Below are 20,995 nucleotides of genomic sequence, written 5' to 3'. Positions count from 1 at the left end.
GCAGAGCAGTCTCCCACTGTTTTTACTTCTATTGTGACAGTACTTACCTTCAAATAAGATTAAGACCTAATTGCACTAAACTACTGGTTAGCCCTTCTCTTCTCCCCTCCTCCAAGGAGGCATTACAGGAATCACAGAAATTACTTCTACACTAAATATAGTGTGACTCTTGCACTGGTAGATGCAAGGTGGCTTTCATACTGCTCCCCGGGAAGTGAGAGTGTACAGTGCAAGGCCTGTTTAATTGGACTTTGCTCAGTTTGACAAGTGAATTGGCAACAACACAATACTCCCAATTAAGCTGTTTTTCCCTGTAATATTAATGGAATAAACCCACTTCTGAGAATGAGGCAAGGCCAAGACTTGCTATGACATTACAAGAAGAGGAGGCAGGGAAGAAAAAGATTGCCAGAAGCTGAAAACTAAACACATAGGAAAGGAGAAGTCAAAGTGTGTGAGCATATTTTGATAGATTATTAATTAATTTATTTTTAATTTACTTAGAGGATCTGTAAGGGTTTTAAACTGTCCAGCAATGTAGTATTTTCCCCATTGTAAATTTTCCCTAACATTGCTTCCATAAGGCCTTTTCAGGACCAGTAAAATACTGATGGCTATGTCTTCTGCCAGAATAGCACTACTGCTGTGGCTGTAATACCTGGGCTTTGGCATTCTGCCTAACCACTCACCCAGGAGCGTGGCATCATGCCAGCATGACAAAGATGCCCAGTTATGTCTAACTGCTTAAAATAATGGATTCATTTTACCTAAGATGATCGAATGATTTGTGCAAAATTATACTGCCCTGGTATATCTTAATAGATTATTAGCTAATTCTAAATTATTAAAAGACAAAACAGTTTCAATGGAAGACCTTTTCTTATTGTGAGATTTTAGTTACATACTATTATCTGCGGGAAAGCTCTAATAAAGACACTGTAACACTCTCAGTCTCTCTTTAACAGCCCAGATGCTTGGTGTGACACATTCCTAGGATTTTTCTATATAAGATAGCTACAGCATGACAGCTATTTTTAAAAAAGAGAGGAGCTTGAAACAAAAACTTACATCCAGAATGTACGGCATCCAGCTCTAGATGTGAATCTTTTTGCCTGGGGCATCTGCTCTTTAAGGAGGGTGCTGATGTAGTTTAATTTTTTGTTATATTCTATTGCGTTCTATATATAGATATATATTGAACATGTAACATTGCTATTCAAATTCCCCTGCTTCAGACTTCCTTTAAGATACCAATTTTATGTATCAAAATCAAGCAGTTCTAGTTCTAATATCACTTACTAAAACCCTTCCACTAACGACAAGTAAATATATATTCATGATATAGTAACTGATGTTTTTGTATAATTCATCCTTTTTTCTTCTTCATCATTTACTGGAAACCACTCTAAATCATGTTGTGAAATACAGGTTGTATTTAGCAACTGTTTTTTTACAATTGGTGATGTCAAACTCATAGTGAAGCCAATATTCATTTTAGCACAGCATCCAGTGCCTTTTTGCTGAACTCTCAAAATAATTATCTTAGGGAAATTTGATATTATTTCCCACCCCCCCCTGCCCCCCCCGTGTCAGAAGTGACTGAAATCACTAATTTCTGTGGCTTTTTTAGCCTAAGCACATTACACTAATTCATCACATAGTACTTTCACAGTGCAGCAAAGAATACAGTTAAAAGGCATGTATGACTATAGTATAAAATTAAACATGAAACATATGTTCCTGAGGAAGAATAGCTTTTCTGTTTTCTGCTATTAGTATGTGCTATCTGCCTTTATTGAAATTACAGCTTGGTGTTTGTACAGAAAAGCAAAAGCTTTGCAATTCACTTGTAAGCGAAGACACTTGTTTTCATGGTATTTAAGTTTTCTTTCATATCATATTGTCACTGAGTATCATTCTCTAGCTTTGCCAAAGTATGAGTGTTAGTGCTAATAATCTGGGAATTCTGTATGTAGCTCAGGATCCTTGTATAAAGACAAAAATATGTGTGCAGTCCTGTTCTTCAAGAGTACAAGAATAAAGCTGCCTCAATCAGACATTTCTTCTCTCAGCTCTTTCAATGTCCTATTGACTCACATTTTTCTTAATTCTCAGTAACCAGTGTTTACTCATCATCTTGCGGGTTTTAAAAGGAGAACTTAGCTGTAATCATACCTCAATAAAAACTGGTGCATAAGGAATAGATTTTAATAAGGAAGATTAAAAAGTTTTTTGTTCCTGAGTAAGAAAAGTAAATGAATATTAAAACCATCTTTACTTCATAGTAGTGCACAGTCTTGCAAATAATTTCCAAATGAGAAGCAGCTTACCTGTCCTTTTTTCTGTTTTGCAGCGAAATGATGAAGAGGCTGTTGTGGACAGAGGTGGAACTCGCTCCATTCTAAAAACACATTTTGAAAAGGAAGATCTAGAAGGTGAGAGATTATTTTTCTGTGCATTTCATTGTCTCTTTCTTCTAAAACTATTGAAATGCAATTCCAATGTGTAAACTTACTGACACTTGATAATATACACTGCAGAAACCACCAAACACCACCATGTAGAAGAAATTGAGAAATTGTGAGAACTGTCTTATGATATTGGCCTGATAATTCAGTCTCTGAAAGAGGCCCATTTCAGTTTGTTTGGTGGATCCCAAACTTATTCTGGTTACTACCGTATTTACACACCTGCATTGAGTTGTGTGACCCCCCAAGTCATAATGATTGGACAAAACTGAGTTTCTGTTTCACATATGATATCCCATCCTTGAGACTGAAACTTGCAGATTTTAATTGATAGTGGTGGGACATGGAAGGTTCTTTTGTCATAAAGGCCACAGGAACTAGCCAAAAAGAAATACTGAGATCTGGGGTGTATTTGAACATCCTACATCTGAAAAGTTAACTGCCTCTGGTCTAAAGAGATGTATCTCCAAAGAGATGTATCTCCATCCATCAGGTGCATGAACCTGAGCTTTCTAAATGCCTACCCTTGATCTCTGCCCCCCCGCCCTTTCTCTCTGGCTGTGTGACTCTATGACTTTCGTGTTTTCTGGTGCATGATGGCCATATTGATGATTTAATGTGAATACCAACATGATACACAGGAACTCCTTGTTCCTGCTTCCTTCAGCAGTGCCTCAAAAAGATGCAGACATGGCTGCATTTTGAAAGGGGCCTGGATGTGTCAGTGGGTATGAGATAGTCACAAAGGATGTAAAATGTAATGCAGTGTAGCATGTATGAGGTAGGTATCTCTCTGCTCAATCTGGAGCAAGTCTGAGCATGTGCAAGGGTAGATCTCAGGTAAGATGTTTCTGGGGTGGCATGTAGGGTTTTGGTGTCTCTAGGGATAAGTGGCAGCCAGTGGATCAGGCTAGCAGTGACAGTTTTGGACTTAGGCACACAGCCCCCTTTTTTGAATCTCGCATTTAGTCTTCTGTAGTCTTCAGTCCCTTGATCGCATCCGTGGACAAAGTGAAACTATTCTATCTGGTATCCTTAGAACATCTGACAGAAGAATTCCCTGCCTTCCCTTCTCCATGATACTGACTCCCAGAGTTTCTTTTGGGGTGAGCCTACCCAGAAAAATGTCCTTTTGCTGAGTCATTTTACTGATGAAGGTAAGGTAGCATTTTAAAAATGGACAGTTTTCTGGAAAATCACATCTTTAAGCTCAGTTGTAGACTCAAGTGTTAAGGCAATCAAAATTACTATGATGCTTTGTGTGTGACTACACACAACCTAAAGCCTCATCTCAAAATCTGAACAAGTGCGTAATTTAAAAATTGTATTTAATTACTATTTACCCCCACCATCCTAAATGTATAGGGTTGCTCCTTTGAAATATCAGTGAAAATATTATTTCAAAAATCTGCTTCTAGAATCAGAAATAGAAATTGCAACATGATGGTGACCCCCCACCTTTCCATCAATTTAAATTGTTTGGAACACTGAAAAATTCTGTAGTTAGCCATAGTTGTCTTTTCTTTAAAATAAAATCACATGCTTCATAATAGTCTAACCAAATAATTATTCAATGTAGAATCTGACATAATGCAGTTAGCTTTCTCAGATAAATTTCATGTCCACTCTAAGAGATCAGTGTATCTTAAATACACTGCATCCAGAAATACCAAGTGACATAAAAATATCTGAATAGATTATAAATTTTAATATCGAGTTGCTGTTAATAGCATGTCCATTTGTTTCACAGCACATCTAGGCACTTTTCCATCTGGAAACAGTGGATGTGACTCACAAATGTCACTGTCCTATTCTTAACCAACGTACACTGTGTTGGGTTTTGCTGAAAACTTACCTTTTCCTAATGACATAACAAGTGTAAAATATGAAATTATATAATCAGGTGCTAATTGCATAGCTTTGTAAAAATCATATAATTAGATAATTAATATGTGTTATGTAATTAGCTCTTTGACAGACATTTAATTGGGTTTGTTTTAAAAATGTCAATAGCTAGTTAGTGAATATTCTAGCAAAGACTAGTTTTGACAGAGTTTTAGTAGCACTGTATCAGCAACACTTCAAAACTCACAATTCATATGAAGAACTAAAGGTTGTTGAAATATGAAAAACAGTATTCAATTTCTTCTGAATCTTAAAATTGTAAGTATTTTGCTATTTTTTAATTTTAGATTATCAGCATTCAAATGTCTGAAATACTGATTTAAATGTGTACTAAAATTTCCATCTGAAATTTCTTGGCCCAGCAAATACTTGTATTTGTGTATTTTGGGGCAGCCATTGTGCAAATACATTGCAAGTACATATCTTGCTGAAAGCATGAAAATATCATGGTGATTAATGCTGCCTGGAAGAACAACTGCAAGACCAGAATTTTGCCTCAATCTCTCTAGATCTGTGTTTTCTTTCCCTGTGCAGTATAGTAAAAATTTGGGGAGATAGGATGGGAACTGCAGTACTTATGGGAACAGAAGAGATGTGGTGCTTGTCTTGGTGTCAGTAATGATACTTGCAATGTGTACTGCTAATTGTGTCTTTTTACTTAAGCTTTGCAGTACTTCAGAGGTGGATTGTTAGCAGAACTTTGGCATGCAGATTTTCAGCATGAATGATTTTTCACATAATTAATTTTTCCTGAGTTGTAAGGTCGGGATCAGTCAGTAATACTAAACAGGTCATTTGTCTGACCATTGCATTAATGAGGGGGCAAAGAAAGCATTTCTAAAAGCAAACCAAGAACCCTATCTCCCTGGTTATAATCATATTTTTTGCATGTTATCTTTCATTGTGTGTACAGACAAAATTACTACTGAAATATATTCTTTATCAGTGGTGGTATTCCTAGATGAGAATTGGGCACTGATTCTGGATACTAAAGTACTTAATTGCAAAAGGACTGGGAGCAGGTAGTCAAGTATTCATAAACAGATGTGCACGTCAACAACAGTTGCACTCAGCATACTCTGTGATGTTGTCACTGATTGCTGTTGCTTCAATGCACATTCAGTAGTAAGTTTCTGACAAAATGGATACACCTACTTTTTCTCTCATAGATTAAAAATATTTGGATTGATCTGTAGGTGTCTGGAGACCTCAGATTCTCTCTGCACTGAGAATTTTGGACTATATAGATACGCAACAGGATTGGCACAAAGTACACTCTAAGGTCTTTTGCTTGTGCCCAGAATATTAGTTGAGAATGAAAATGACTGTTCCATGGCTGTCCTTGCTGGAGGCGGTCAGCTGCAGATCCTAGGTTTCTGTGGCAGGATTTCAGAACTGCTGTGGGTATTACTGTGGCGTGGCTTGAGAAGCAGCTTTGGTAGAGCAGTGGCTGGAGATAAGGTTGTTACGTGGAGATCCAGGCATGAATTGGGGATGAATTCTGGCTCTGTTAAAGGAAATCACAAAATGATCCTTGATTCAGAAAAGTCAAGATTTTGCTTAAGCTTTTTTTGTTTCATAACATTTTACCTGCCTAAGTGCTGTGGGAAAAATTTGTTTCATGGGAAATTGTTTCCCATCTTTCACATCTCTCAGGACACATAAAACACCATATCCAGTATATAAATCACCATACATTAGAATATGCATTCTGATACTTTTGACAAAATTTAGGTGATGTGTACTGATTAATGAAAGTCACAAAAGACTTAAAGCTAAATTAGGAAATAAACATCGCTAGTACAACTCTAAATATGATGCAGAAGCTGAAGATTTAAACTTAATAAATAAAAAATTAATTTAGAATGTTTTATGCTTATAGAGATGTTTTCTATTTAACAACCTGCGTTAAGATTAATTTTGATAGTAGATGTCCTGCTGACCAAAAAAAAAAAAATCCCAGAGTATTTAATTATTCTTTTTAAAAAAACAGTTATTTTAGTTATTACTTCTTTTTACATCTGTTCTAGCCTGTCATAGTAGTTTAAAAAATATTTTAACAAAATTTTCATTTTATACAGTTAGGGTTAATATATGAAAAACTCATTGTGATTGAGCTCTAATCTTCATATATTTTTTAGTAAGAATCTGAGTAGCTCCAGATATTGAAGTAGGCTTTTATTCTCAAAGACTGGATGTTTTTTATAGAAAGAACATAATAGTGGACCTGTCTGCCACTGACATTATTTACCTGAAAATTAATAGAACCTAGCAGCTCACAGGACTGAAAGAAGATAAATCTTACTAACCTGCTGGCCTTGATTCAGCTTTGCCTCCATGTAGAAACAAGTCAGCTTACTAGTTCTGCTTGGCCAGACAGGAACATTGACCAAGGTCTCCCCTCCCTTTGGCTGCCAGGATGCTACAGCCTATTGCAAAAATTAGTTACCCTGTCAGTACAGATCCCTGGCTTGGAGCTTCCTTGCCTCTGCTTCCCTTGGGTCCCCCATTCATTCTGATGTTCGTTAGACTTAGAGGGGTAGAATATAAACTGTGGAAGTAAAGACCTGGAGGGAGATGTGTGTTAGTCTATGCCTGTAATGTCAGATGTAGTTGTACAGCTGTAGGTCTTTGCAAAAGGCTCTCAAAAAGAACCATTGTGCCTTTGCAAGCACTGAATTCTTTTATCGTGTTGCCTACCAGGTATTACATGCCCTAGCTTGTTCTACATGTAATTTCTAAGGCACATCTTTCTGTAGTGCCCCTCATTGAGTTTTGTCGCCTTTTTCCTGTGTCTCAATATTCCTTGAAATCTCACTTGCTTTTCCCCTGAGCTATGCTTGCTCTCTTGCCTTGGCAATCGCCTGGTTTGGTCCCTTTGCATGGGTCTGTTGTCTCTTCCCAGGTAGTCCCATGTTTGTGGGAAGGTGGTTCACCTTGAAGATTTGTTAGTAACTCTGCAGGACATTTTCACAAAATCTCATTGAAAGTTCACATGAAGAATAATGAAATAATGAAAGCAAAGAAGTTATCACATAGCATTGGCTGAATGCCAAAGTCATAAGCTTTGGGTTTTGAAGTTTGACTTTGAGCTTTACTGACAAGAAACCTTTTCAGTATTTGTGACGACTAATATTTCCAAATGTTTCACCTTGTGAAATTCTGATAAATGAAATTGGCATAAACCAACTTGTCATTATTGGTGAAAGCTGCAAAACAATCAGAAGACAAAACCATTCCATTTTTAACATACATACAGTTGTGCTAGTACCGAATTTTTTGCTAGTTGCTAATTTAGAAATATAGGTCAAATTCTTCTCTCCAGTAACCCCAGCTTCACCTTCCATCACTGGAATGTGTGTGTGTCTGTCTGAGATGGTCCTTCTAAGTTCTGTGTCTGCTGACTTTTTTTGCTATTGGCTGGCAAGGTCTGAGACCTAATCTCATGCTAGGACTGTGCATAGACCACCTCTGGATTCCTGGAGCAACGTGGGGGAAATCAGGAATGAACATAAGTGCAGTTAAAAAGACTTTTTGCCCAGCTGCAACCTGGAAAAATGTTTTGTTAAAAGGAGAGATTTGTTGGGAGGGCAGTGATTGATCAGGGGCTCTTTAAAAGGTACTTAACTTTAATGACTTCAGTGAGATGCTCTTGTCCTCCATATTTAGTATGTCCTCAATGCTTTCTTGGGCCAGGGATATTGCTTTAATTTTTTTTTTCTACATAATTTCTATTGTAAATTAACCTAGAACATAAGTTACATGTATGATCTGAAAAATTTGTGAAGGCTTTCTTGTCAGTTCTTCCAAATTACAGCATGGCAAAAAGGTGAAAAATGTACCCCAGCAAGCCATAGCCACAAACAGCAATATAAACTGTTGGTTTAGGAAGCATTGCTTTTGTCCTTTCTGCTTTCTCTTTAGCTCTGCCTCCCTGCTGCACCACAATAACGAATCATGAGTCATGTACTCTCTACTCCTACACAATCCACCATAATAATTTTTTCTCCTATAAGGAAAAAAGCAATTTTTTTTAACTCTACATGGGCTGCTGGTTTCCTCTCTCTACATCACTGTTCATTTTTGAGGGGATGGAAAATTGCATTTGGTTCAGCTCTAGCTGGCAATACACGAAAGAGGCTTCAAGGCGTTGAGTGTTTTCCAGGAGAGGGAGAAACCCCTCCAGTCCTGCTGAGGTCAGCAATCATTTAGGACTTGGCTTGAACCACTGGCAAAATATTCACCCTCGAGGCATCTTGACTTTGCAGTGTGTTTCCTTAGTAGGTTATAGAAGCCTGCCTTTGCTTTTTCAAGACCCATCTGTTTTGTTAGCTGCCCCTGTCCTTCTGTCCGTCATGCTGGTGAGCAGGAATTTGAAAGCCTTTGTCTCAGTAGGTGCCTAAGGCAGATTCAGATCATTCTGAGTGGAAGGCAGCACAGGCAGATGTACCATGGGCACCTGGCGCTCATGGATCTTCAAATCGAGGACAGTCACTTTTTGTGCAACAGGCACCAGCTTGGCTGGTTCACTAAGCACTCGAGTCCCACATGCCTGCTGTAACACGGAAACCTGTAGAGCCTCTATTGATGGGGAAGTGGGGAGGTGAAGGTGCTTCGTATGTTTTTCTCCCAGCCAAATGGGTGTGTGTTTTCTGTGTTAAAATGTGAGGCACTGGGGCAAAAATACCCATACTCTTAGAGGTCTATTAAAAAGATCTTAATTCCTCTAAATTAGGGGAAACATTTACAATTACTTTCTCTCCATCTCCATTTTCCCTTGCAATGTCACATCCATTTCAGACAGTTGTAGTGGGATTTCCAGAAATTCCTAAGTTGTTAAGCACCGTAAATTATAATGAGATATATGTTTTCAAAGCTTTAGCAATCGAACTACGCTTCTCTTCCTTTCCATTTATTTAATGAGTAAGACAGATAGCTAGGACAAGCTTCTGCTTTAAAGACCCAGACTGCCAGGTTCTGAAAATCATTTCTAGATGTTACATCTGTCATTTCCAAGAGGTGGAAAGTGCAGAAAATATTTGCTTTTCTGAGGTTGTCTTTTTAGATGGTTAATTTGCCATTGGGTTCTTAAAATAAGATTTAGATTTAAGGAAGAATTTCTTTTTTTGGAATACGACAACTCTAAGCAACCTGTCTACTTAGATTTTAATCTGAGAAAGGTTTCTGCAAGATGCATTCATATTACTACTGTGTATTTCATGTCTGTCTTTTTGGGGGTAAAGAATTCATACCTCCACAAAGTGGAGATATTTACACAATACACTTTTTCTTCAAGAGTTTAGGGGAAATCCTGATTTCTACATAAGCTTTCTTCTGTCTGAAAATTAAATATAATTAAGAGGGTCCCTTTTCAACCTTTTATAATACAGTTTGGATTTATTAATGTAATCCTGTAAGAATTAAAAAACACTTTATAACAAGGGTAATTATTAATTTAATCCTTAAAATATTTTTACTTAAGGAGTGTTTTAATGTTTTGAAGGTAAACTACAAGGAGACAAAGCCTCTCATGCTGTAAATGCATAATTTGAACTAACTTTATATTCTGGGTTTTGTTCCCCAGCTATGTCAAGTTTAATTAAGAATAGTCTTTTGTTAAAAACAATATTTATATAATTTAAAAGTAGATGTGCGACATTGTATAAAGATGACGTTGCAGAGCAGATCAGTGTATTGCATTTCTTTAATAAGCTTTCAGATTGTCAATGATCTTTGTGTATTAATGTATTTTCGCAGAGTTTTAGTTTTTAAAAATGATTCACCTCTAAATCCTAATACTGAAAATATGCATGTGCCCATGTTTAGCTTTCCTAGCAGCACATCTGGAGTAAATCAACATTTTAGTTTGGAGTATGTTTTTGCAGGAACAGAATCATAGTCTTTCCATGATAAAACTCTATTGATGTTAATGTAAGGTTACTTGAAAAAGCTTGGGAAGACCAGATAAATGCTGTGGCTCACTGATACCTAAATTAGTTCTGATTTTTAAAATTATAACATAAATCAAACATAATATAAACAGTGGAGAGGAATAAATCTCTCTCAGCATAGAAATTCTTTCATTTACTCTGAAGGAAGAATTAGCATGAGAAATCCTTTTTGATCTATTAGCTGTACATATTTTTCTAAGAAAGGATAACAGGCCAAACTCTAAAGCGTGTCCAGAACCCTAAATCTGCATGCATGTACCTGTGTGCATTTTATCTATATATGTTTCCATGGACATGATTACATGTGGCTGTGCATGCATGCACGAAGTATCTACCATAGTCCTTGGCTGAGAGATGCAGAATAAAGAAATCTTTCCTGTATGCTTTTTCCCGTTACAGGATGGTTCTTTGGAAGAGTGGAGAAGCAAACCAAACTAACTGACTGACTGTAGTAATAATAAAATAAACCGTAATTGGCCACTTTGGCTGTTAACATTTTTTGCAGGAAAACACAGCCACTGGAAAAATAAAATTGAAAAAACCCGTTCTGTAATTGTGCAACAAATCATAAAACATGAATGCGTTTGTAGTTTTTTGACTTACAACTTTAGCCCTTTCTTAGGTGATGGGACTCTACAGCATACAGTATACGGTGCAGGTGATAAAACTGTCTGAAAGTGATGCTCAGCATAGTATTTTTGAAGACTTCATTTTAAAGAGTTAAAATCCATTGTTACGCTCACCTCTTAAAACTGTAATTTCTGTGTGAGAATGGTTGTTAGGCTGTACCTGTTGTAAACAGTATGTGCTCTTGTGTAACTTACAGTTGTTACTATTTCCTATACTGTAGTGCCTTTTTAGCCTTGCAAAAAGATTAAGAAATTATGATCTAATTGAGTTAGACACTGTGCAAATGTACAACAGAGCAGAATTGTTTTAAAATATTTAAGCAATATTCAGGCATTTTTAGATGGCATCCCGATGAAGTAAATAATAAAACACACAAAAATGTCTTAAATATAAATGAAAGAAATGCCTTTGTACAATTAGTTATAAACTGTAAAAGAACAAATCTGAATTCTGTATGATATCCTGCAATTGACTCTGGCCAAATTAAAATTATAGATGTGTTTTCTTTGGAAATTTTAGTCTGTTTAACCAAGATCTTATAGTAAATATAGGTGCTGGGGGTATAAAATTGTCTGTTTAAAAACCCAGTTCTCTTTACCCAGTTTTGCATTTTTGGGGAGGAAACGTGCTTCTGTTGGTGTCACTTGGAATTTTACTGTTGATGTCAGTGATGTTCAGGAGCTATCAGCAATCTCTATTTCTGGTATGCTGGGACAGAAATCTTATGATAACTGCTTTTGTGCACCACATTAAAATGACAGAGTCTGACTGATTTTTGGGACTTGCTTATAGCAACAGGAATAAAAAAAAATCCTCTTTAGATCTTGAAATGTAGCATTTTTGGACAAATGTTTTGCAAAAATCCTTGTTTTGGAATTGTGGTTTAAGGGTTCATTTGATACTTCTGTTAGAAGTTTTATATTAAGCAGAGTTCTTCTTTATTCTCATCTTCAAATTATTCTCATGTTTAAATAATGTAAGTCTTTAGGGAAAAAAGAAATCTATGTTGAAGAACTTCATTGGAACAGGTGTGGGTGCTCCCCTCCAGAGTAAGGCAGCAAGAAACTGTCTGTTAGAGAAAGCATGGTGCTTCTGCCCTGCTCTGCCCTGGAGACTGCAGGGGAGCCTTGGGGCTGGCATTCTGGGCCTGGGAAAGTTAGACCTCACTGGAAACTCTTCTTTAGTCATGTCTCAGTCAATTTGTACAGGAAAAAGTCCTCTACATTCTGGGCACTAGTTTGTTATCTTTACTTTAAAAAGTTACTTGGAGTAAAGGTCATTTTACTCGTTGGATTTCTTTTATTCCACTGTCATTTAGATTTCATTAATTTTTCCTTTGTTCCCAGCTGGTCTTTTTTTTGCTTAACACTTATGCTCTTTTAATAAACCAGAACTTCTTAACTCTTTCAGATTTTTTACTTTTGCTTTTTGATCTTATCATTTTTCTATAGAAAACTATTCCTTTTCCCCTGTCAGTTTCTTTTTTTCCCTCTCATTTGCCTGAACCTTGTTACAAGGACTTAGAATCTTCTCTGTGTTTATTGAAATTATGCCTTGGTAGAAATCTGTTACGCTCAGTAGGTTCACACAGAAGGGATAAAATGAATTTTGCTTTTTCCTGATCATCTCTTTCAGTTTCCAGGTGCTTCTTTTCTTTTCAGTGTGAACTGATTCTGCCTGTATAAGAATAATTGTTGTGGCATTCAGACACACACGAATGTTCTGGCATTTTAGGGACTTTTTCCCAGTTTACTGAATAAAAAACAGTCTGGACTCAAGTCCTGGAAATTAATTGAAGTGTGAACCAGAACCTGCGTTTCCTGAGGCAGGCACTAACTGAGCATTGAAGTGGCACAAAACTAGGATAAGCATGGCCACTTCTATCACAAAGCAGCAGGAATGTATTAAATTACTAAATGAAAAAAGCTATCTATTTGTACCTCTGGATGTGATTAAAGTCTTAGAAAGGTAACTCCCTTCCTTTCAAAATGTTTTGTGTTTTTTTCTACCCAAGGAACAGGACAAGGAAGTGCTGAGTACTACGTTACTGCTGTCCTTCAGTATCTTTTTAATAAATTCTTTCTATGGAATACATTTTCCCTTGTTTCATGCACCACTGACTGCAGTGCATTTGGAATACTCCAAAGGCAGCAGTTCTCTTTAAAGCATTTCTTGGGTTAAATGTAATAAGCAAGAAGAACGAGGTATCTAAAAAAAAAATATATTTTTTTTTTCAACTCGTGGCCTTTGCTTCAGAAAAATCTCCTGACTTTACAGGAATAGTCTCCCAAAAATTGATGCCTCTGTTTTCTTGTCTCCACTACATGAATCAAAGTTGAAGTAACTAGTGTGGTATCCAGAGCCTTTCTCCAGCTTTTGTAGCCCTGCCTCTGCAGAGAATTCCTGTCAGGCTTGAATTTCTTTGATGTATTGTGACAAATGCTGCCTTGCTGTGTTTTCTGCCCCCGATGGAGTCCCCGTGGGATTAGAGATCACGTGCTAACTTAGCTTAATGTTCTTGACCTTTTTCAGATGATTGACACTGCCGAATGATTACAGCAAAGCAGCAATTATCCACTAGCTGTGTTATGCTCATTTCAAGGAGAAAATAAATGTTATTTGAGATGGTTAATCTGGACTGTGTCTTTCTGCTGAGTAAATGTAGGAGACCTGCCTGTAGTGAGTCATGATTCCTTTCCCATTTGTTCTGTTGTGTTGTACTTTCTGCACATTTCCCGGGCTCTCCCCCTTCTAAATGCTTTACTGTGCTCTGATCCTGTTAGCCCACAGAGCTAAGAGAGCTAAATCTTTTGGGCTTGATCAGCAACATAAAATCCCTCAGGCTCAAAGATGGTGGCAGGCATGGCAATGTGTACCTTCTTATGTATTTTATTAAATAAAGTAGAAGGAATGCAAGTACAATAAGCTACCAGCAACATATTTATGATGCAAGCACATAAAATTGTGTAGGAATTTTTCAGTCTAACTTCCATAGTGTTTTATTGGGTTTTTGGTCTCTTTTTTTTCTTCTTTTCTTTTTTTCCTTTTCCCTTCAGTCCTACAAGAATTCTGTCAAGGTTTGGCTCATAAATAGCAATGAGTTTTGTAAAGTTCCTGTACACACATAGCAAACAGCAATTTTACCAAATGTTCAATGCAAAGAGATCCATGTGTCTCTTCATGTTACTGTTTTGGAAGACATTTTACAGAACACCTGTCTGGCTTTAATGAAAGTTCATGCACAGAGATGCAAATCTGAAGAAAAAAAAAAGAATCTGGCACTGCAACATAAGGACTTCAATACTGGGATTTGTCCTGTATCAAGGGGTTCTATGTCTGTGATGCTGCATTATCAATATTGTAATCAATAATGTTATGACTATTAACATTAGAATAATCAATATTCTACAATACACAATTATAATAATTATTACATCATTAATGCTATTATAGTTATTAATATTGTTCTTATGTTGCCACAGCCCATTTTAAAAAAAAATATTTTTTTTATACATATAGGCCATCGAACATTGTTCATTGGAGTTCATGTGCCACTGGGTGGAAGAAAAAGTCACCGACGCCATAGGCACCGTGGACATAAACACAGAAAGAGAGACAGAGAACGAGATTCAGGATTAGAAGATGGGAGAGAGTCTCCTCCTTTTGGTAAGATAAATTCTATTTTTTCATAGATATTTGAATAATAAACATCTGAATGATAATGCATACTCCGTCCTGTTATGGCTTGGACATGATTAACAGCGGGATTTTGGAGAACCCACCAGAGCCTCTCCAGTCTCTACTGGAGAGCTAAGATTTAGTCCTCTGATGAAAGGCAGCAGTCAATACATGAGAAATCTCTGTAATTTCTACCGCTGTAAGCGGCTGTCATTAAGCGTTCTGATAAAGGTAGACTGCCACCACCACTGAGAGGGGTAGGTGCTTTATGGCACCACCAGCCTTCAGTGAAGCCACTGGAGTATTTGCTCCTAAAACATAATGTAGAGGAGTTATGGTTCCTTACAATTAGCTTTGTAATAATGTTGATGTTGCTGAAGCTGCAGTGTTTTATCAGATGTCAACTGTGATCCAGATAATGTTTGCCTTTTTCCTTACATGATACTATAATGTGCCATTGTGTGATGAGTCTGCTAACTGAGGTCTTCAGAGCAAACAGGAAAAAATACTATTCAATAAACTCCTAAAATTGCCCAAATTTTAAATTAAAAACCATTACATAGAACAAAAAAAGGTAGTCATGAATAAATTGGTTAATTTATTACCATGAATAAATGTGTCTCAAAACACATGAGAATATTATTTGGTGTTCAAAAATAAAAAATGCATGTGCTGAAATGTCCAAGGCTATATGGTAAGTGTTGAAAATAAAATGGAAGCATGTATAGAAAACAATTTGTCGGTATGTAACGGAAGAATTTATATAATTCCAGGTTACAGAATAGTAAATGTAAGGCTTTCTTTTAATCCAAAATTTGTATTATATGTGGAAAGCTATGGAGCAAGTTGAATATAAGTGCAGATGGTTAAATATATTGTAAAGAGCTTGAAATACTCAAATCTTTCACAATGAATTATACTGAGAATGAAACAAAGTCAAGACTTTTTCAAACTTAGTAGATATGAGTTATGTTTGAAGACTGAACAGTGAAGAAAAAATTGGCTGTGGTGGTTCTGTCTATAATGTATTTCAAATGTGTGGACCCAATACTGTATTGAAACCGGTTTCTTGAAAAACAACAAAGTTCATAAATTATTAAAATAGTTTTCAAAAAATACGCATATATACATATAGTATCAGATGAAAAAGAAACAATTGAAAGTTACGTTAGCCAAGAAGTGAGATATCTTAAACTATGAAGCAGTGTCTTCTGTTGAGTCATCTGGTTTTGTGTAAGTGCCAGTATATGACACATTTTGGCTGAGAACTTAGCTCTGTTCTTTCAGCTTCTGGAGACCTAGGCTTGTGTCCTTCCTAATGTCAAAAGTAAAAAAATAAAAAGAAATTAACTGGCTGATTCTGTCCTTAACAGTCTTTAACAGTTGTGCACACATTAAAATGCACTGTTCAACACCTCCAGTTAACTGAAAATCAGCCAATGTTCAAGGGAGCTCCAAGAGTGGAAAGGCAGTAATGTGAAAAAGAGAGTTTTGAAGTGTATTTGTAAGTTGATGCTCACAGCACTTTTCTACGGGTGTACTTGTTTGAAATAAGTGCAGGACTGCACTTTTGTAGGTCACAATTTCTTTTCTAAAGGTGTTATAACTACCCATTAAAGGATGTGTAGGTCATGTCACATAAATTATTACTTTAATAAAGCCCAGAATAGAGAAGATATAGGCCAGAAACACGCAGGTCACCTTTGGATCCAGCCTGCCGAAGATACTCTTCAAAATGCTTGGCTGATGATGATTCAAAGGAGCCAAAGACAGAACTACCAAATACTCAGAAAAATTTGGACATACCCAATTTTTCCACCCTGAAATAACATGTAAGTAGTAAAATTTGAGGACTTTCCCTCTTGGCTATGTGATTGCTGGAAGTCTGGCCAGACAACCAGACTTTGGCTGAGCCTTGACATTTGTCCATCCAGGCAGAAATGTGGCATCACATAACCAACAGTGAAAAGGGTTTGCCTTATGAAGGCATATCTGAAATTTTACAGTGATGGAGGGGTTATAAGCACAGTCAGAGCAGGCAGACAAAATTATACAGGGATTAATCATATATCCACATCCTGGCTTTTACTATGGATTTTCCTTACAGGAGTTTCAGACAGGTGGTTTTGCTGCCTGGGGAGAAGCATTGCTTTTGGAGACAAGATAAGCATAGTTTTTCTGTGCTTTATTTACACAGAGAGAGCAACAGATAACTGACCACACTACATCTGAATCCACTAAACCTCAGTAATGCTTCTTAGCTTTCATACCCAGTGACCACAAGGTTATAACAGTACCCAGAGGCTGAAGGAAGTTTTAAGGAAGATGCTAATGAATAAGTCAATATGAGGGACTGCGCTACCTAAGAGAGCAGATCCAAAATAGTCCTTTAAGTTATGAATCATTCTGATTTAATTGAACACGCAGAAGTGCTTAGCTCCTTCTCTCTACAGACAGCTTTTAATGCATTTCTGCTGAATAGTAGGAGGCTGTATTCTTGGGAACTGGGAGGGTGGAGGGGAAAGAAAAAACGCTTTAACAAGCAGGTGCAAGAAGAAAGATAGAGAAAATAAGCACTGTGAGACCAGCTGATAGAAAACAGTGCTTTGAAGTAAGTTGGAAAAATACATTAGGATTTTTATGGTACAAGAGAATAAATTAGCAGTGTTTTGAAGCAGTGAAGTGTGAAAGGAGGTGTAATAAAAGCCAAAGATGCAACAACTGAAGAATAGAGATGCTAGAACAAGTAAAGGCCTGAAATATTCAGACATGAAGTGTTCCAGACTGCTCAGTTAACCAAGCATGGGATGAAGCATTGTTTTTTGTCATAATTTATAACCATATATAACTTCATCTGAGAAGTGCCATTAGGTGCAGACCTTGCTCTGCTATCACTGTTTCAGAGAGCTGGATAGTACAGATAGTACTGTGGGGCTGTGCAGGCTCACGTCTGAGTGGACAGGTGCTACCTAGTTCCTATCCAGTGAAAAATAATTTCTTAAATGGTTTTCTTTGTATCAGCATGGCTAGAAAACACTTGTATTCAGTGTAATGCCCATAGGTGGAAGCTTCTTGGTAATCTCTGAATCCTGTCTGGGAAAGCTGTACTAGTTACTTTCTGAGGGAAGGTTTCTTCTTGAGTAGATTTTTTAGAACATTCTGATGGCAGCCTATAAGTTTTCTTTTTTTTCTTTTTTTGATCTCCTACTATCATTTTCAAAAATAACCCAAGTGTTCTTAGTGTGCAGATTCAGAGATTGTAGACAAATAATATGTAGAATATGTGGTTAGTGGAATAACAAGGAGTCCTGTTGTTTGGGGGCACAGATCAGTTACTCAAATTTGATTTTTGTTTTCCCCACACCTGATTCTCTCTGTCTGTTTGTCTGCCTCTTGATGAGATGAGGTTGCACAAGCTGTTTCTGTTTTGCTGTAATGATGTGCCTTTGAGCTGCGTAATTTGTAGATTACATGGCTTGCTCATGGAGAGGCTGTTTTGGGTAGTAAAATTTCTAAGCTAAGTGATGTTAAGATACTGATTTCCACCATCTTGCCTCATAAGTTTGGAAGAAAAGGAGGAAATCCAGTGAAATTACCCACTCTAGTTCAAAAATGCAGTAATGCTGTTTGCTTTATTGAAGAGGTTTACTGTTCCCAGCTGAAATGCTGCTGTTGTAATTAAGCCCCTAGTTTCATGCCTTCTTTGGGCTCCTCTCCTCCACAGCTTTCCTTATGGGGCAAGTATTATGGCTGCTCTATGAATAAAATTAGGGAATCGGTGCAAATAAAAACTAGTTTGGCAAAAAAGATGTTTCTAGCCTAGAGCAGCTCCTTGGTGCTGCTGGCTGAGAGGGTGATGGGTGCCAGCCCCAGGGGCTGCCGGGCCACAGGCTGGCAGGGACCACTCACTCCATCAGCACTGCAGATCATGGTGGCACCGATTCCCTTTGGCTGGTAGGGTTGCACTTGCTTGGTATGCATGTGGATTTTAGTGGCAATTTTCAGTGGTTTTTTTAATGTCTGTTTTTTTTCTGTAACCAGTGAAACCGCTTTCTTGTGTTTGCACTTACAGGGTAGAAATACTTATGTTTCTGTTTTAAAATGGGATGGAATAGGAAGACTTTAGCTTTCAGCAGGGTCTCTTTAAGGACAGGTTTTGTGAGGGTGAATTGAACTCAGCTGTGAGGGTGAATTGAACTCAGCTGTGAGGGCAGGGGTTTGATTTCAGCCACCTGTGGTGTCTTCCAGGACTGCACACTGGTGGGGCTTGTGCAAGGTTTGCTTTATTCTTTTAAGAAATCTGGCTTTAATAATATGTAGGTTTAAAGAGGCTTAAATTTGTAACTCATGATACTGGATGCAGCAAGGGAAGCTGAACAGCCCTGGAGGTAAGCCTAACAGAGCACTGCATGCACGGTTCAGGAAAGGCTCCCTGAAGGTAGTACAAGCGAAAAAGCGACTTATGAAGGGGGACTTCACTTGGTTACTAGAGGGGCTTGAAGAAAGTATAAAGAAAGGTCTCCGCTGACTACTTGGTGGCTAACCTCAAATGTCAAAGGGATATTAATGGGGCAAATTTAGTTATTTGTAAAGAGTACAGCTGTTAAGAGAATTCTATCTCCCTTGTCTGCTGAAGGATGAACTTGGAAATTTGAATCTCTGGGCAGCTGTGGAACAGTTTTCAGCAAATCTGGATTAAAATGATGTATCATAACTGCAGTTGTAAGAGTCTAACAAAAAGGAGACAATTGAAGCTTGGGAATTGTCCATATTGTCAGAACCAAAAGATAAGATTATTTGTCACAGTCCTGAGGTGTTGGAAACAATTCGTGTGAATAAAATGCAGAGAGAGCTTCCTGAAAACAAGTTTATTCATACAGGGGTAAATTTTCAGAGGAGCAAGCAAAGGATTTCTTTCTCCCAATGTAATACACGGTTTCTAAGATCTGTGAAGGAGATATTCAGAACTGTGCTATATGGCTGTTTACTGTTTTATGTGGACTTTAGTAATGTAATTTTTTTTTTAATTTTTATCATGTTTTCTAACTAAAACCAGAAGTAATTTATAATCCCTACCTTTACTGATTAGCTAAGCGGAAAGGGCAAAGTCCAGCCTCCACAGGAAGGAGGTTGGGGGAGAAGCCCTATCCACCACTGTCTTGGTGAGGGCAAGCAGGAGGATGATGAATGTGTGTCTGTGTGTGAAATGATACTTTCTGTTCTGTGATCCTGTGAATTTTTCATGATTTCCCATTTGTTTGAAAGGAGTGTTACAGATGTCAACTGCATTACACTACCTCACTGCCTGTCTGCAGCCTGTCCTGTGCAGTAAGCAATCAAAAAAAAAAAGTTTATATATTAATATTACTTTAATGTGAAGGTACAAGAGCATGAGGCAGGGATTAAATCTTGTTTATCATGTAAACTTCTGTTATATAATTTTTAATGTTTAGCATATTTTCTAATGAGGAAAAAGTAATTTTTCACCCCTACATCTATTGACCCCATAAGAGGTATTAGCCTACTAATGCTACCCTTAAATGCAGGTTCTCAACAGGCTTAGAAATAAAAAACCCTGTTCTGACAATTGAGCTAATAGAGCTTTACCATAAATGTATTTTTGCACTCTTTCTAGAGTTTATCAAGAGCAGAGGACAAAATTTAGATACATTTTATACATACCGAAGGTGGTGTTTCTTGCTTGTGGTATGGCTTGGGCAGATTGTGTGCCATTCTGCCTGATGGTAGCAGGGTGGTTTCTCCCAGGAGAAATCCTGGCATGCACTGGGGAGAAGATATGGATCACTCTGAATGGATGCAGGTCGTTTGCTGGGCTGAGTTTACATGGAGGTACTGAGAACGATCCTGCTTTCTTATCCCAGCACAAGTCTTGATTTCACCTTGCCACCTTACGCAAGAAGGACCAGTCCTGGCCCAGATTTGTGGTTGCACGTGGGGGTGTTTTAAATGAGAGAAATGCCAGTTATAATTTTTTCCTACATGTGTTTTGCAAGGTGAGATAGTGATGTAGGCCACTGTTACCTCCCTACCTGCACTCAGTGCTGTTCCAGGGAGCAGCTCTTTGTGTTCCCCTCTGGGAATTACATTATTAGCAGTTCTGTCTTTCAGTTCTGCTGTTTTGGCATGTCTATACCTGTATCTTGCTTATGTTTTAGGGATGTTAATGACTTTACAAAGAGTCACAGTAGTAAGCAGTATGTCAGGTTGCTGCAGGGTCACTTCCTTTCTGTAGCACTGAATCGCAGTGTGAATTTGTGCTTTCAACATAGCTTATCTGTCAGGTCTTAGTTTTTAAAAAGTGCAGCAGTTATACAGATTTGTAAACCTGGAATACTCAGTTTT

The 20,995-nt window shown here is 37.5% G+C and overlaps 1 protein-coding gene across 7 annotated transcripts in view; it reads left to right on the top strand.

Annotated features, from left to right (window-relative positions):
• SLC4A10 (solute carrier family 4 member 10) overlaps positions 1-20,995 on the top strand; it is a 162,294-nt gene that overhangs the window by 56,775 nt on the left and 84,524 nt on the right. For all 7 annotated transcript variants that reach the window (XR_008733516.1, XM_055718247.1, XM_055718249.1 and 4 more), the window contains 2 exons: positions 2,354-2,435; positions 14,474-14,620. Coding sequence is in view for 6 of the 7 variants with exons in the window: in XM_055718247.1 (XP_055574222.1) it covers positions 2,354-2,435; positions 14,474-14,620 (229 nt within the window). In the remaining variant the exon portion in view is untranslated. The remainder of the gene's footprint in view (positions 1-2,353; positions 2,436-14,473; positions 14,621-20,995) is intronic.

Source organism: Falco cherrug, chromosome 8 (assembly GCF_023634085.1).
Source record: "Falco cherrug isolate bFalChe1 chromosome 8, bFalChe1.pri, whole genome shotgun sequence".
Taxonomy (NCBI): domain Eukaryota; kingdom Metazoa; phylum Chordata; class Aves; order Falconiformes; family Falconidae; genus Falco; species Falco cherrug.
Note: the sequence above shows the minus strand (reverse complement) of the source record. Positions and strands in the feature narration are given on the sequence as shown.